The sequence below is a fragment of the Peromyscus maniculatus genome, chromosome 1 (genome assembly GCF_049852395.1).
Source record: "Peromyscus maniculatus bairdii isolate BWxNUB_F1_BW_parent chromosome 1, HU_Pman_BW_mat_3.1, whole genome shotgun sequence".
NCBI classification, from domain to species: domain Eukaryota; kingdom Metazoa; phylum Chordata; class Mammalia; order Rodentia; family Cricetidae; genus Peromyscus; species Peromyscus maniculatus.
Window position 1 is genome coordinate 169,290,068 of NC_134852.1, and position 16,268 is coordinate 169,306,335.

The 16,268-nt window shown below is 42.8% G+C and overlaps 1 protein-coding gene across 3 annotated transcripts in view; it reads right to left on the bottom strand.

Moving 5' to 3' along the window:
• Nucleotides 1-772: 772 nt before the first annotated feature.
• Gcnt1 (glucosaminyl (N-acetyl) transferase 1) overlaps nt 773-16,268 on the bottom strand; it is a 33,189-nt gene continuing 17,693 nt past the window's right edge. For all 3 annotated transcript variants that reach the window (XM_006995973.4, XM_076560902.1, XM_076560898.1), the window contains exons 2-3: nt 7,086-7,236; nt 773-5,364 (exon numbers count right to left, since the gene is read on the bottom strand). In XM_006995973.4, the coding sequence (XP_006996035.2) occupies nt 3,931-5,217 (1,287 nt within the window). In that variant the 5' untranslated portion in view covers nt 5,218-5,364; nt 7,086-7,236 and the 3' untranslated portion in view covers nt 773-3,930. The remainder of the gene's footprint in view (nt 5,365-7,085; nt 7,237-16,268) is intronic.

Sequence of the window (16,268 nt, forward strand, 5' to 3'; positions counted from 1 at the left end):
GCCCTTTCTGCCTAAGTATACAAGGGAGAAGGAATAAGATTCCTAGGACATATCATGAGGAAAATTCAGATTTGACAGCCAATAATTTTATTGAGCTGGAGGGAATGACTCAAAAAGTGCAATTTTGGGAAAACTCCAAGCACTTCTTTTTGTTCAATACCTTTTCTTTTAGAAGATCACATTATATATAGTTTTCATCTCTCAAAATCTGAATATTTTATAATCTTGTAAAAGATTTTATTATCATTGTGTGTGTGTGTGCATGCGCGCGCTGGGAATCAAATCAAGGCTCTCATACACGCCAGACAGGCTAAGGTGCTACATAGCTTTATAGCCATGGAGTTAATCTGTGAAAATCTGTCCTCTCTATCACTGGACACAAGCTGAAGTGTGTCCAACATGTGGAATGCGGCTCACAGCATGCTTCTAAATTCCCCACCTTCATTTTTGTGCATGACTTGTTACTTTTTTTTTTTTTTTTTTGACAGGGTCTCGTTGTATAGGCCTCTGGCCTGGAACTAGCTATGGAAACCAGGTTTGTCCTGAGTTTACAGTGATTCTCCCTGCCTCTGGAGTTCACCATTACACCAGCCTTTTATCTTACTTTGCAAAGTAATTTTCTCTGGCCATATCTTCCTTTCAGATATTTTCTACCTTGTTAAATTCAGACATCTCTACCTTGATTTTTCAATCACTATTCACAAATATAAAAACTAACTTTATTGTGATTGGTGTAACTAAGAAGGAAGGAATAATTTGTGCAGACACAGCATTGGTTTCTGAATGATTGATTTTAATGGTGATATGACCGATTCATTAAAAAAAGTAAAACTTACCATAAATAGTCTTACATTTTATACTTCATAATGATGATTATTTAAGCAGATAAAAACATCCAGTTCTATCAATCCTACACACAAACTACTAAAACAGCCTCCTCCAACCCAAATCATGTGAAGAGGAAATACATTCACTTAAATGAACCCTCCTTGATGAATGACACAAATACACGTTTGGAAATCATAATGTTCCCGGTTGTTAAGGCAAAACAGTTTTTTTTTTTTTTTAACCTCAGACTTGGAAAAATCTAGGCAGTTGCCTATAAAATAAACAATCTTTTAAAATTAATTTTTAACAAATACACAAATCTTGATTGACTTAATAGCTAGAATTCGATTTTATTTGTGAATGTGGTTACTAAAAGTTTTCTATAAAAGACCTTAATGATTGTATTAAAATTAGTGTTTCCTAACAACTATGAAGAAACTTAAATAAAGCCTGTATCTCGCCCAGTGAACTGGAATTGGGCTCTTCTGGGATGTCTTAGGGTTTCATTTCAAGTTCCCTGTTCAGTTCTTCCAGTTATTAATCCCCACTGTATGAATTTCTTTTGCTTTAAGTCATATTGGGAAATTTAAAAACAAAATTCATTGAGTCCCAGTAAACAGACGCTGCAGGAGCCCCGCGTCCGGCATCGGGATGCTACCGCAGTGGACTTAGTTCAACAAGTGCAGTGGTAGGAAGGTGAGGCATCAAAAGGGTGGCAGCTTCACAGCATTAACGCGGGGCTCTGGAACTCGAGAATCCCAGTTTCACTCCTACAGTGGGGGAGAAAAAAAACCCAAACCCTCCAACTTGCCAATTAACTTTAAACTAAATGCAGCCACACTATAATACTTAGTGTTTAGATGAATAATATAACATATTTGATTTTTAAAAAGCACTTGTAATTAGAGAAATTTAATTTCCAGTTTTGCAAAGTTCAAGAGTTCATTGAGGATAAAGCAAATGGAGCTATGTGTGTTCACCGCTGGTGACTTCAGGTCAGGGCTGCTTGCTGGGTCACTGGATTGTTATTGCTTTAACCCCGCGTTTTCAAAATAGAAACCAAAAAGCTGCTTAAGTCACAGCTGTTTACAGAAATTTTATGTCGCCAGGTATCACCGGTTTTAGATTGAAAAGATGCCCTGTCTTATAGGTTGAAAGTCTTTTTACTAAAAGAAGCATTCGACAAAACCTGGGTCTAAACTACAGAAAGAAACCAGAAGCCGGTATGGAGGGCACACAGCACCCACCACGGCATCTTCCATGAGCACTGCAGTGTCAAAGCAGACATGTTTCTTTTGGACCAACGCAAAACTCACCTTATCTACTGACCCCCAGCTTTTCTAATGACAAGAGCTGTCATTAAAAGAAAATATATTCCAGCTTTGAGGCAGAAAACATAGTTCATTAGTTGAATGCCTTAAAATCATCTGATGTGATGATTTTCTCATGGATCATTATAAAGTTAACTACATTTTAGAAATAAAAGTACAAGGTGTCAATTCTTGTTTAAAATTTAATACTAGCTGGGCAGCGGTGGTGCATGCCTTTAATCCCAGCACTTGGGAGGCAGAGCCAGGAGGATCTCTGTGAGTTCAAGGCCAGCCTGGTCTACAGAGTGAGATCCAAGACAGGTACTAAAACTACAGAGAAACCCTGTTTAGAAAACAAAAACAAAAACAAAAACAAAAACAAAAACAAAAAAAACCAAACAAACAAAAAAAATTAATACTAAGTGACAGGGCTTCACATTCATTATGATTCTGGCCGAACAGTTTAGATTTAGCTAGATAATATTAAGAGGGGGAAAACAAAACAAAACAAATTTCATTTGAGATGAGAGTCAGAACTGCAGAAAGTATCATTTGTCTTTTGGTGAAAACACGCTGTGATACCACAGCGCTCTTCCCAGGCCTTTAAACAGTTCATGTGGACACAGCTTCTTTCCCTCTCCTCACGGGCCTTGAGAGAGGGAGAAACTACCAACTAGCAGGCTAAGAAAAGCCAGTGGGCAGCTAACAGGGTCAGGATGCCCCCATTCGACACTAGACCATCCAGTAGGCAGAAACCTTAGTTTCTTAGGACAGAACCAGTTGCTGGCTATAAACACCTATGTACCGGGCCTCTGCCATGGCTGTCACAGACTCCTTGCTCTGAACACCTTCAACCTCCCTCGTTTTCTGCACTGAATCACACCAAAAGAACCAAAGCACTGATATAGGGTCTTAAACCAGCAACATGTATGCCGTTTGACAGCACGCACAGTCTGGGAAGACGGGATAAAAGATTATAAAGCTGGAAAAACTGACTTTGTTTCTTCCCCTTTCTAAAGAGACGGGGTCTTATTATTCTGCCCAGCCTAGCTGCTATCACTTAAGCTTAAACAATCCTCCTCCTCCACAGGCACAGGCCACACACCCAGCAGCTGGTTCCTAGAATTTTCTAATAACTTAAAAGAATCCATAAAATCAGTGAGCTAGAAATTGTCCCTTCTCCCTTGCTTTTGAAAACATGTATGCAGAGTTATAAGCAAAAATTAAGATAGAGATATTCATGCTGAACATATTTTAAACTCCCTGAGATGACACACAGAGACACCACACTCACAGAATCACAGCAGGAAGTAGATTATTTAAAAGGATAACTTAAGAGGAAAACCAAATATCCATTCCAAAAAAAAATATAGAAGGTAAATCATATCTTTGTGATTGGTTGTTGCTACAAATTTATTCACGTCAAGAAAATTATCATGTTTAAAATTCTCAAGAGAATTTTGGCACAAATCAAATCTCTTCTAGATTAAGTACCTGTTTGGTTTTTTCATTAGTCAGGGAGGCTAATTCCTTCATTGGCCTCTTTCCCAATCACCTGGGGCCCCTCTGTCCATAAAAATCTTCCCCAGCTTCCAGCCATCTTAACGCTCTCCTCACAATTGCTGTACAACACTTAATGCATCAGCCTCTCTTGTAACTGTATCTGCACAATTCATGCTCTGACACGGACTTCAAAGCCCTCACCCCAGAGAGGACCCCATACAAGACAAAGGAAACAGACGAGGGTAACACTTTTGTGCATCCTGATTCTCCCCAGGATTTCCGACAGCAGTTAGTGTTCTAAGGCCTCCAAGGCTTTATGCCTCAGATGCTCATCCAAACACTGGATGGCAAAGGGGTCAACATCCATGTCAAACTTGTTGGCGAAAAGGTGGTGTTGGTGAAGCATCCAGCTCAGGTCGCCAACTCCGAAAACACACACGGAGCGCACGTGGACTCCGCTGCACGGCGGGTAAGGAGCGCCTTTGGAAACGTCACCTTCAAAGTACTGCCACTTGACAAACCTAGCGACGGCATTCATGTCAGACAAGTCATACTTATGGCTCGAGGGGAGAGAACCAGGGACTTCAGGGATCCTCTGGATACTGGCCCAGAGGTACTCATCTGGGCTGTATGTATCCTGTGCCCACTCCATGAACTTCCGGATATTTTCATTTTCTAGCACATAGCCTACATATTCCCTACTGACTACGAAGTAGGCACTGCCTGAAAAGAGAGGAGTTTTGAGTGGAGGTGGCGCTTTGGCTACCCCAGTGTTTGACAGCTTCCCGTCAACAACGGCGTATCTTTTTTTCCACCTTTCTTCCTTGTTCTGAGGCATCTTCTCAGTTTCCAGGTTGTTTTCACCTGAGAATGACTTGAGCTTCCTGACAATTTCTAGGTTGGTTTTAATAGGGAAATCCATACCACAAAGATTGATCAAGTACTTCCAGTTTGCACTCATTCTGTACAGGTCCTTCATACAGTTGAGGTCAGCCTGAACCCGACTCCAGGATGCATAAACAACATTCTCCAACTGGCTGGCCACAAAGACATTACCAAAGCAGGATGCAATGCCCATCACTGCGGCTAAAAAGGATTCCTCTGCTTTTTTGTCCACATGAATGCAGTAGAAATTCTGAGGCATATAGATGGCCCTCAGGAGCCTGTCAAGCATTTCAATCTTGTGATGAACCACTATGGAATATGCAATTGGAAAGCCGACCTCTTCTTTACTAAGGGGCTCTACAATGTATTTGCGCGTCCTGATGAAAGAGGCGCAGTCACGAGTCATGTTTATATAGTCATATGGTGTCCACCGTGGGCGCTTCTTAAATTTCACTGTTAGTAACTCCAGCTTCACCTTCTGGATTTCATCTAGGTCATTCTGTAAAACTTTGGTGCAATTAATGTTGCTATCAGCATCATCTCCAGCAAGCTCCAAGTGTCTGATACTAACAAATTCCGGCTTCTGATGAATTCTTAAAACAGAGAAGGTAATTAGAGAGAGGACAAGACCCACAAAATAGTATTTTGCAGGATAAGAAAAAAGTCTCCTCCGAAACAAGTTTCTCAGCATTTCAAATAACAGTCAGAGACTTCCCTTTGAGATGGGGCAATATTGTAGGCCTTGGATGCCAATGGTATTTCCTCCCGTTTCCCTCTGCTGTGGCTCGATGAGTTGTCAGTTTATCAGTGGGACAAGATATCACTGGACAGGACAACACTAAAAAGTAACAAAAAGAAGGACATCAGCAGCTATCAGCAGCCAGAAGATGTGCAAAGGTCAGATCCATTCTGCTTTTTGCTGACTTAGGGTTGTGATACACTTAGAGATAAGTTTAAAAACAATTGTGTATCTGATCTTGGAAGCAAGACAAATTTTGAGTATTCAAAGTAGGCTGGAAAGCTTAGCTGAACTGAAGCCAGATTGGTGACTGTGTTGGGTGGACCCCTAAGTGCAGTTCCACAGTGATAATATGTTTAATAAACAACACAGCTTTGCAATTCCTGCATTGGTTATGACAAATTATAAGTCCTTAGAAAAACAACACAGTTGGTCGAATGCTTGTTAAACATGCAAGAAACCCTGGATTCAGTGCTCAGTACCACATAAGATCAGGCACATAACACATCTGTAACCTCAACATACAAGCAGAGGCAGAAGTTCAAGGTCATCCCTGGAAATATAGTAAAGTTGAGGCTACCTGACTCAAAATTAGAAAAAAAAAAACACTTATATAAATTGTCTCAATTCAAATGCCAAGAGCCCAACCAATTTTCAGTATATAAAACGCTTATAAACATTCAAATATTATTTGTGTGTGTGTGTGTGTGTGTGTGTGTGTGTGTGTGTGTGTGTGTCTGTGTGAGTGTGTGTACAAGGCACACACACTCAGGGGCAGGGTGAGTATGCACATGCTTGTATATGTGTGGTGGGGATTGTTTCTCAGTTGCTCTTTGCCATGTTTTTATGTAACAGGGTTTCTCATTGGCCTACAGATGACCAAGTATGTTAGGCTGTCTGGCCCCTGGGCCCCAGGGACCCGACTTTATCTGCCTCTTTAGCAATGAGATGACAAACTATGCAACTTTGCTTTTTCTTTTTGTTTTTTTGGGGGGGGGGATTGAATTCAGGTGCTTAAGTTTATAAAGCAAGCTCTTCATTGACAGAGCTAACTCCTTGGAGTCTTTTTTTCCCTGTAAGATTATTTTATTTTTAATTATGTTTATGGGAAGGCAGCATGTCCACATGAGTACAGGTACCCACAGAGACCAAAGATTCCCTGAGCTAGAGTTACCCGTGCAGTTATAAGACATTCCGTGTGGGTGTTGGGAACCAAGCATGGGTCCTTTGCAGAAGCAGCCAAGGTGTTCTTAACCACCAAGCCATCTCTCCAGCCCCTACTGGTTTTATTTTGTTTTAAGAACTCAATGTATGAAAACCTTTAATCCCAGCACTCAGGAATCAGAGGTAGTTGAATGTTCATGAGTTTCAGGCCAGCCAAGGATACATAGTGAGATCCTGCTTCAAAAACAAACTAAAACAAAACACAAACAAAAAACATTTTAGTGATATGGCAATTGGTTCCATAACTAAGAGTCTTATTTGAAAAATGGTCAAAGGTCATTCATTTTATCCATACCAGACCTGAAGCAATTTTTGGGGGGAGGGGGGAAGTAAGGAGAGAAGAGTGTTTTTGTTGTTGTTTGGAGGCCAGGTTGGCTTTGAACTACTGATGATCACGTTGCTTCAGCTTCCCAAGTACTAACTGGGATTGCAGGCATGGACCACCACGCCAGGCTTGAAGTACATTGTTGACACTAGAATAAACAATGCCACTTTAAGATACTTCATTAGGAAGCAATTTGTTAGACAAGCAATTAATAAGACAAAGCAGAAAGTAAATAACTGATAGGATGACAAAGAACATTCAGACTTTTTACCATTTATAATCATAGGACGCCTGAATTCGTCGGGGCTCTGATTCCTGGCGACATCCTGCACTTGTTCAGAGGAGCTACTGAGGTGCCAAGTTTCTATCGAGCACCAGGCATCCAGCAACGATGACATGTCCCAGCAGGCTTTTCAAACAGTCTGCAAAAAGAAAAGGGAATTGAATGAAGGGGTGCTGATGGTGTGTGTGTGTGTAGTATGCACATCCCCTGAAAGCAACGATTCTAGGATGTTTACACTCCGCCCTCTCCCTCAAACCCGTGGCTAACCGAGGTTTCTAATCTTAACTTCTTTTTCTAATACTGTGTGTGTGATTTAGGTTAAAAAATTTCCCCCTCTTCTTCTCTTCCTCTTTTGAGAACCAAACCAAGGGCCTAACACAGGTTAAGCTTTCTAACAGAAACTCCAACAGCACTCCTGAAATGAGTGCTAGGGAATAATCTAACAGTCTAATCTAACTGGAGAATCCCACCCATTTTGTCCTCATTATAAAGACTCCCTATGCTCACCGACATATTAACAACAACCTCACAGTTAAGTAAGCTGCTCACCTCATTGTCTTCTAATCACCAATACTTAAAGTTGCTACCACTAACATTAACAATGGGGGCTTAAGAGATGGCTCAGTGGTTAAGAACGCTTGCTGTGCTTCCAGAGGACTTGAGTTCAGTTCCCAGTACCCATGTCAGTCAGATGGCTCAAAACCACCTGTAACTTCAGGCACCATACTTACAACTATACACAAAATACATAATTAATGATAAAATTAGTATTAATTGTAAAATACCAACAATATCCCTTTAAGTAACCCTTTCCCCATTTTAGTTTAGGGAATAAGGAAAAGTACTTCTGTCCAATCATTCACAGATCACCATGAGGCTAATGAAACAGTGACTTCCCCGTTTTGCTTTCTTTTTCTCATTTTGAGGCAAGATCTCACTTTGTACCAAGACCTTCTGTGTATTTGTAATCCTCCAGCCTCAGTCTCTAGGGTGCTGGGATTACAGACTGGATTAAAGACTTGAGTGGCTTCCCACAATAATACAGCCTCTTAAAAACAACAACAACAACAACAACAACAGTAGTCACAAGGAGTCTTGGCAGGACAGGGTTGAAGGTCTGATTTCCAGAGTCAATACTATCACAAGATGTCCAGATACAACAACCAACATTTTTACAAGGAGTCAAAAGTCTGCCCCATACATAGGGGGAAAGTGGTCAATTCTATGCCCAAAGGCGGCCAGGTGTTAGCCTTAACAGACTAATAACTACTAGACATCTATTCAAACAACCTTAGAATTAAAATTATGAGATAGCTAACCAAATTAAGAAATTGAGAATGGCAGTAAAAAGAATTTAGTTTTTTTAAAAAGGACCAACAGAAATCTGGAATGGACTGTAGACAAATTTCTAAACAGTCTTATTAAATGAGAAACACAGAGCCACATACAGGGGTGAAAGCCATAGAGATCAGAGAAATAGTGAGAGCCAGCTAACCTTAGCTTACCACACCACCACTGTAGCTTGCCAAGAGAACCAGCTTCTTCCTGTCTAACCTGCACCTTTATTGCCTTGCTGTTCTGCCTTCTCATTGGCTCTAAGCCCAGCCACCACACTTCCTCCTCACTGCCTGTTTGTACAGACCTCCAGGTCTCTATGGTTGGTACTGGGATTAAAGGCGTGTGTCACCACGCTTGGCTGTGTCCTTAAATGCATAGAGACTCTGCCTGCCATGTGATTAGATTAAGGGCCTGTGCTACCGCCTGACTTTTGTTTATGGCTGACTATGACCTCTGATCTCCAGGCAAACTTTATTTATTAACAAATAAGTAAAAGATCACATTTCAGCACAAATAAAATATCACCACAATGGACATATTATAATCACTAAATCAGTGGTTCTCAACATTTCTAATGCTATGCCCATTAATACAGCTTCTCATGTTGTGGTGACCGCCCCCCCCCATAAAATTATTTTTATTGCTACTTCGTAACTGTAATTTTGCTGTTGCTATGAATCATAATGTAAATACCTGTGTTTTCTGATGGTCTTAGGTGACCCCTGTGGATGGGTTATTTGACCCCCAGAGAGTTGCGACCCATAGTTGAGAATTGCTGCACTAAATGGAACTGGCACATTACAACGCCTGAACTGACTAGAGGGGTCCAAAAGCAGGGCTGAGCTGACATAAGAAAGAGAACCAATCAGTGAGCCTGAAGAAAAGTTAAGTGACAGTATTCAGTCTGAGGAACAAAAAGAAAACAATTAGGGAACACTGACAGAGTCTCTGAGATCTGAGACACAACACGAAAAGCATCTGGGCAGATGGGCAAGGGGCGTCCCAGAAGAAGAGAACAGGGAAGGAGGGTACAGGAAGAATTGTTTAATAATGGCTGAAAAGCTTTCCAAATTAGCTTTCTACAAATTTATCTATGTACTCGAACGGCTCAAAGAGGTCCATGAATACAAAACAGTATGGCCAAACAGTTGGGCAGTTTCTTATACAACTTAATGCAGAGTAACAATTCAACCCAACAATCACATTCCTGGTATTTACATGAGTGAGTTGCAAAAGCATGCAAATCAACGTTTATAGCAACTTCATTTAAAATTGCCAAAATTTGGACATACCCAAGATGTCCTTCAATAAGTAAATAGATATTGTGGGACATATTGTGGGACAGCTGTAACTGAGAGCAATGAATTCACACCTCAGTGACTTTAGCAAAGCTAAAATATGCACAGCCGAGATATCAAGAACTAGAGCTGTAGTTCTTGCAGCAGGCAAGCTGAGCACAGAAGTCATTTCCAAAGTGTGGGGGTTTTATGCAGGGAGTCTATACAATTTATGTAGAGGTGGACTCGCTCTTCAATAGGCTCAGTTTAAGGTCATGGAGATTACAGTGATGGACGGGAGCATTTCTGGACATGCTTAGCTTATTGTACCACACAGTTTTGGCTGGGAACAAAGAAAAAGATAGGCCAAAAATGCATTAACATAGGAGTGTCCTCCTGCTAGGCTCAGCCTTGCTCAGTGGCTAACACATCCACACAATGGAACATTACTGAGTTGATATAAGAAGCTATCCCATCATAACAGAAACACGTCAGTTGGAAAAGATGGCAAACTGTCGTCCCAAGCACAAGATGTTCTGGCAAACACAAAACCGTAGAGAGAGTAATAAGATCAATATTTGTCAGAGGTGGAGAAGAAGGCAAGGAGGAAGAGCAAGTAGAGCCTGCTTATTAGAGAACTGGGAAATTACTCCGTGTGACCGTGGTTAAGGAACATTATGTACCCCGCACAATGATCAGGAATTAATTGCTGAGCACCAGTGTGCAGCTCATCAGTTCAGTAGAGCACTTGCCTGGCATGCATGAGGTGCTGGGTTTAATTCTCAGCACTGAGGAAAGGGGTGGGGGTGGGGGGGTCAGTGACAACACACACACACCACACTAGGAGGTGAGAGGCAGCTCAGTGGTTTAGAGCGCTTACTGCTCTTCCAGAGGACCAGGGTCTGGTTCCCAGCACCCACGGCAGGCAGCTACCACCACCTGGAACTTCAATTAAAAATGATATGGCACCTTTTTTTTTTTTTTTTTTGTCTTCCATGGGGACCCCTTTGTGCGTGCACACATACACACACACATTTAAAAAATACTAATACAAGGTGTTGACAACAGGGAAAACAGTGTGTAGTATGGGAACTATTTTTCTCTGCAATTTTTCTATAAACCTAAAACTGTTCCATAGAAATCTATCAAAATGAATTGTGCACTCTGGTTCACTGAGCTCCAATGAATACACACTCACAAACTGTCAGGTATGGTGGTCAGCGCCTTTAATACCAGTCATCTTGGGTCAGAGGCAAAGGTCTGGGCCACATAGGGAGACTGGACCTCAAAAAACAAGACAAAATGAAACAAGAAAACCCACAAATGACTGTCATCAAATGATCAGTTAAAAACATTGAGAGGTTACGACTGTCGCAGAAAAGCTGAATTTATGCTGATGTAACTGCTCTACAAGGAACAATAAGCGGAGCCATTTGGCTGAAATAAAAGATGTCAGACAGTAACTCAAAGCCACACAAGTTAAGACAACACAGCCATGGCGGTACACACACAGATAAGCGTACAGACTGTGAATGGTTGCTCTCTGCAATACTCAGCCATCCGACGAGAAGGACAATTGAGCAAACTAATAACGCCTTTGATTCTGCACATTTATCATCATGGTAAATGGAGGAGACGGCAGATCATTACAATTTTTCACTAATCATCCCGGCCTCAACCAGTAGAGCATTCTCTTCAAGTGTGGAGACAGGAAAAGGAGACATCACCGAGGAAGGGGTTTCCATGAAGAACGGGAGTTGGAAGGAAATACGCATGAATGCTGTGCTAGCAACTTCCTAAAGATTCTTAACTTACATACTGGAACAAAATTACTCCCCAGTGGGAAGAGAGAAGAGAACCTGAAAACAGAGGTTATGAGCATGTGAGTAAAACAAGCAGAGGAGTAAACTCTAAAAGGAGACTCTTGGTTTTTGAGAGTTGGTAAAAGAAAGGGGACAAGAGAAGTATGACATCCCTCAAGGACAGTATGATCACTCTCTCTGTTACAACATCAAATAAATAATCACCAGGAGGCAACTGGGTACTCAGTGGAGTGGGAAGGAAGACACAGATGACCTCGGATGAAGAGAAAGGAGTGTGCAAGGACAACAGGCAGAGCAGAGGGAGGGCAAGAAGCTGGGTCCCAGCCCACCACAGAGACAGAAAGAGCCAGCTCTGTTTACACTGTGGGATCTTCAAAAGGTTCAGGGATTGCTGGAGACATACCTACCTTTCCAGGGGGGGTTGGAAGCTGTTTACAAAACAGTTGGGGCTCCACCTCAAGCCTGGCTAAGAGCAAGGTTTCCTCTCTGCAGAAGTGCCCCAGGAGAGTCTGTGATCCCCAACAGAAAACAGAGAGCCCCAAGCATGTGGAACAGTGAGGACACAGTCTAGCCCACTTGTTTTCCCTATCAGCTCCTGGAATTTTGGGTTATCGGTGTGAGATAGTTTATTTACTAGGGAATCTAGACTAAGAGAAAATGAGACTTAAATAGCTTTCTTACAAGTGAGTACTTCTTAAGTGTTCAAAGGAAACGGACTTTAGGAAGAGGAAAACTACCATTACAGATTCTCAGAGGGACATGGTGTCTTCAAAAACAAATACATGATGGGACCAGTGGGATGGCACAGCAGCTAAGGACATGTGCTGCCAAGCCTGACAATCCCTGGCACTCACATGGCAGGAGAAAACTGACTGTGCAAGTTGTCTTCCGACCTCCACACATGCACTGTGACTTGTGCAGGTGCAAGCATGCACACCCCCTGCCCCCCCCCCACTTTACTTAAACATACAAGTAAAATCGAAAAAAAAATAAAAGTAACTATGAGGTGGATGACACTGTCAGAAAGGCTTCTAGAATAGTACTGTCCCACGCTCTTCCACAAGGTGACTTTGCCAGCCCCCATTCAAGCAGTTAACCCCGGCCCACACACCAATTTGGACAGATAATGATTATGTTGACGCAAAGAGTTTGGCAGGAACAACACTGAGCACCAATGTCAGCCCATGTAGGAACATGCAGCTTCCACCTCGCTGCCTTGGAAACTGGGCTCTCCAGAGGCTCCTTGCAAAATAGATTGCACGCTCTGAGAAGCCTCAGGGAGAAGAAATCAGACAGCGGTACCCCAGGCATCAGCTGAGGCGTCACAGGTGCCTCGACCAAGTGGATAAATCATCGGGTGACTGTAGCTATCGCCAGTCTTAACTGAATCCTTGAGCATGTGAGTTAAAAAGAAAGTAGATGGGGCTACATTTGAGGTGGTTTGTCCCAAAGCAATTGGTTAGTAGAGCAAGCAGAAAAACAGAACACCTAGCAAAAAACAAAACAAAACAAAAACAAACAAACAAAAAACAAAAACAGGCCTTTGACCATTAATGACATAATAGCCAAAATGAGAAAAGTCACTAGAAAGGGTAGCAGGAGTTCTAGAGACAAAATGACTCCTGGACCAGCAAGGGGAAACACAGGCCTTTTACACAGCATGGCCAGGAGACCCACCAAGTGAATAAAAGGAACCCCAGAGTAGAAAACACACTTACACTGGGGACCTCTTCCCAGGCAGCTGTTGCCCAAGCATGAGCTCTAGTAACAGGGAGAGTGAGGCCCAGAATCGTGACAAAGCCAACGGTAGGCAAGGTCCCGGGAGGGACGTCTTCACGAAGATAAAACACCGCAAACCAGTTTAAACAACAGCAGGCGTTGGGCTGAATTTATGACAGCTACCTTGAAAACAAGGCAAAAGAAGGGAACTAGCGACAGACATAATGATGGAGTCCAAAGACAAAGGAGATGAGCCATGGTGAAGGCAGTCACATACCTAGCTTCCCGTGGTTTAGCTCTGAAAAATCTTGGGTCTTAGCATGTAAGTGCTGTCAACCAAAATTTAATAAAATTGTGCTCTAGGCTTTGCGGTCCATCCCCCACATCAGAAAAGAAGGGGAGGGAAAGAAAGAGAGGTGGAGGGAGGGAGGGAGGGAGGGAGGGAGGGAGGGAGGGAGGGAGGGAGGGAGGGAGGGAGGGAGATGAAATTCAGTAAAGTCAGTCAGAAACAGCAAGCAACAGGGTTTGAGTGTGGAAGCAGCGCGTCACTCAGCAACACCCATAACTAATCAATCAGAGCATCATGGGAGCACAGTTTACCTGGCTGTGGTAAAACAAAAGCCTCTTTCTCCTTTTATTTAACCAATGACCATTTTGCACAATTCAATACGGTGAGGACCAGACAGACACAGTCAAGTTGGGATAAGGGTGCGAGCCAGGGCTGGGACTGTTTTTACAGAAGCAAGCAGGGTCTCCAAACCACTGACTGTCAGATCAACTTCAGCTTAAAATATGCAAGAAACACAAGAAGACAGCCAATGCAAAAAATGAGAGCATTTCAAAACCACAGTCTACTAATAGAACCAGGACACACTTGAGTATGTCAAAATAAGACGGATTCTAAAATATCACTCATATTCACCCGCAAACCAAACACTTACTAGTTCAGGTTTCACTTTCGGAAAGACCACTGAACAAAGAGAGAGGTGGGAAGAGTAAGTGTTTCAGGAAACAAGCTGTGTGGCTGAGGCTGTACCTTCCTCATGACTGTACGCAAGGGGGTGCCGGCATATTTGTTCCATTGGGAGGAAGGTTTTTACTGTGAATAAGAGATAAAATATCCAGAGGCATCTGGAAGAGTCCAGAGTAGAGAGAAACAGAAATAGACTAGATATGGCCAGGGCTAGAAGAGTGGAAGAGATCAGTGGAGACAGAAAAAGATAGAGCATGGCGGCATGGGGGCCGGGAGGTGGGGTGGGGGTGGGGGCTAGAGAGAGAACAGACGGAGAGAGCAGGAGTAGCTAGGGGGAGAGAAGATGGAGAAGCCTTTTCCCAAGTTCCTGAGGAATGCTGGCTTATGTCTAACTGTCAGAAATCCTTCTATGGTCCAGGCTGAGCTCATTTCTAGACATATGAAAAGCCTGCGACCTAACAATTACATTTCTAATAATTTAAAAAAAAACAAAAACAAACATATGGTGGCCCACAATTATAATCCCAGCACTTAGGAGGCAGACAGGAGGATGAGTTCAAGTACCAGGCCAGCCTAGCCTACATAGCAAGACAACAGAAGAAGCTGGGCATGGTGACTCACACCTTTAACCCCAGCACTCAGGAGGCAGAAGCAGGTGGATCTCTGTGAGCAGTCTGGTCTACAGAGCAGAGTTCCAGGACAGCCAAGACTACACAGAGAAAGCCTGACTCAAAAAACCAAAAACCCAAACAAACAACTCTATCTACTGTATCTTTTTTCCTTTCGATTTTACAGTGCTCACATGAGAAACCAGGGCCTCCAGCATGTTAGCAAGCACTGCACCTGAATCATACCACTGATGCTGCAAGACCATTTTTAAAGCATTGGAACTACTCCTTAAAAACTACACATGCACATGCACACAATGTACATGCACACACCTATACAACCATATGGGCATGCAGAGCAGGGCCCATACCTCCACAGCAACAGGAAGCATGGTCCAAATGTGTCCAGTTAGCATCTCATTCCAGGGAATAATCTTGTGTTCAACCTCTCTCAGGGACTGCTGTGACATGAGCAAAATACCAATTCCTGTGTCTAATACCAAGTCACGCAAGTGTCTCAGGATTGTGACTGCAGTGAGAAAGCCCAAAGTGCCACCAGGAGAAGGCCAAGAGATGTGCTAGGAAGAGAGTGCAAGGACCGGGCATGTGAGTGGGGCTCCTCTTTCTTGCTATCTGCACCTTCACAGCCTCTCTTCCTCTGGGTGTGCCTGGCCTCTGCCCCTTCAAATCCCCTTCTTCTCTACCTACCCACTGCTGTCTGTCACTCACTGAGGTCTGCTGAGTCTCCCACTGAAAGAGAATCTAACCATAAGGAACGCTCTTGACATGTATCTACTGCTCTCAGAATTCATCTGGAGTTTTCTGAGGCTCTTGCCAAAAAAAAAAAAAAAACAAAAACATATAAGCAACACAGACCTTTTATAAGTGGCACTGGGTTGCATCTTGGGGCCCCTTTAGAAAGAATATTTTGAATATTACCACCAAAATGAGATTATGTAGTGACGAGACAGGAGAGTCAAAGCCACAACCCAGTGCCAGGCCCAGAAGAACGCTCTGCATTTGCTGAATGAGCGAGACCTTCAAACACAGCCCATGTTCCTCTGCTAGGAGTGTCACATCTATCCCCTCATCCTCTTGACTGCTGGGGGTGAGCTGCATTCAGTTCCCTGCTGCTGGCAGGAAGCAGACATTTCTAAATATATGCTGCTTGAAGATCAAATGCCAAGTCATTTTTTTAAAGTATATAGTTGTAAAGGCCTGCATTTAAATCTCCAAAGTTAGAGGGAATGACCGATGGCTGACCTGGAGCCTCACGAGCTGAATCCTTAAGCATCGGATTCAGGTAGTGAGACACTTGGGCCACAGTGCCTGCTGAAGGCTTCCATGAAGCCAGGCAAAGCTTCATTTGCAAATAACAGGTCTGCCAGGCAGCAGGTCAAATGTGAAACAAAATAAAGGCATCTTCACAGAAA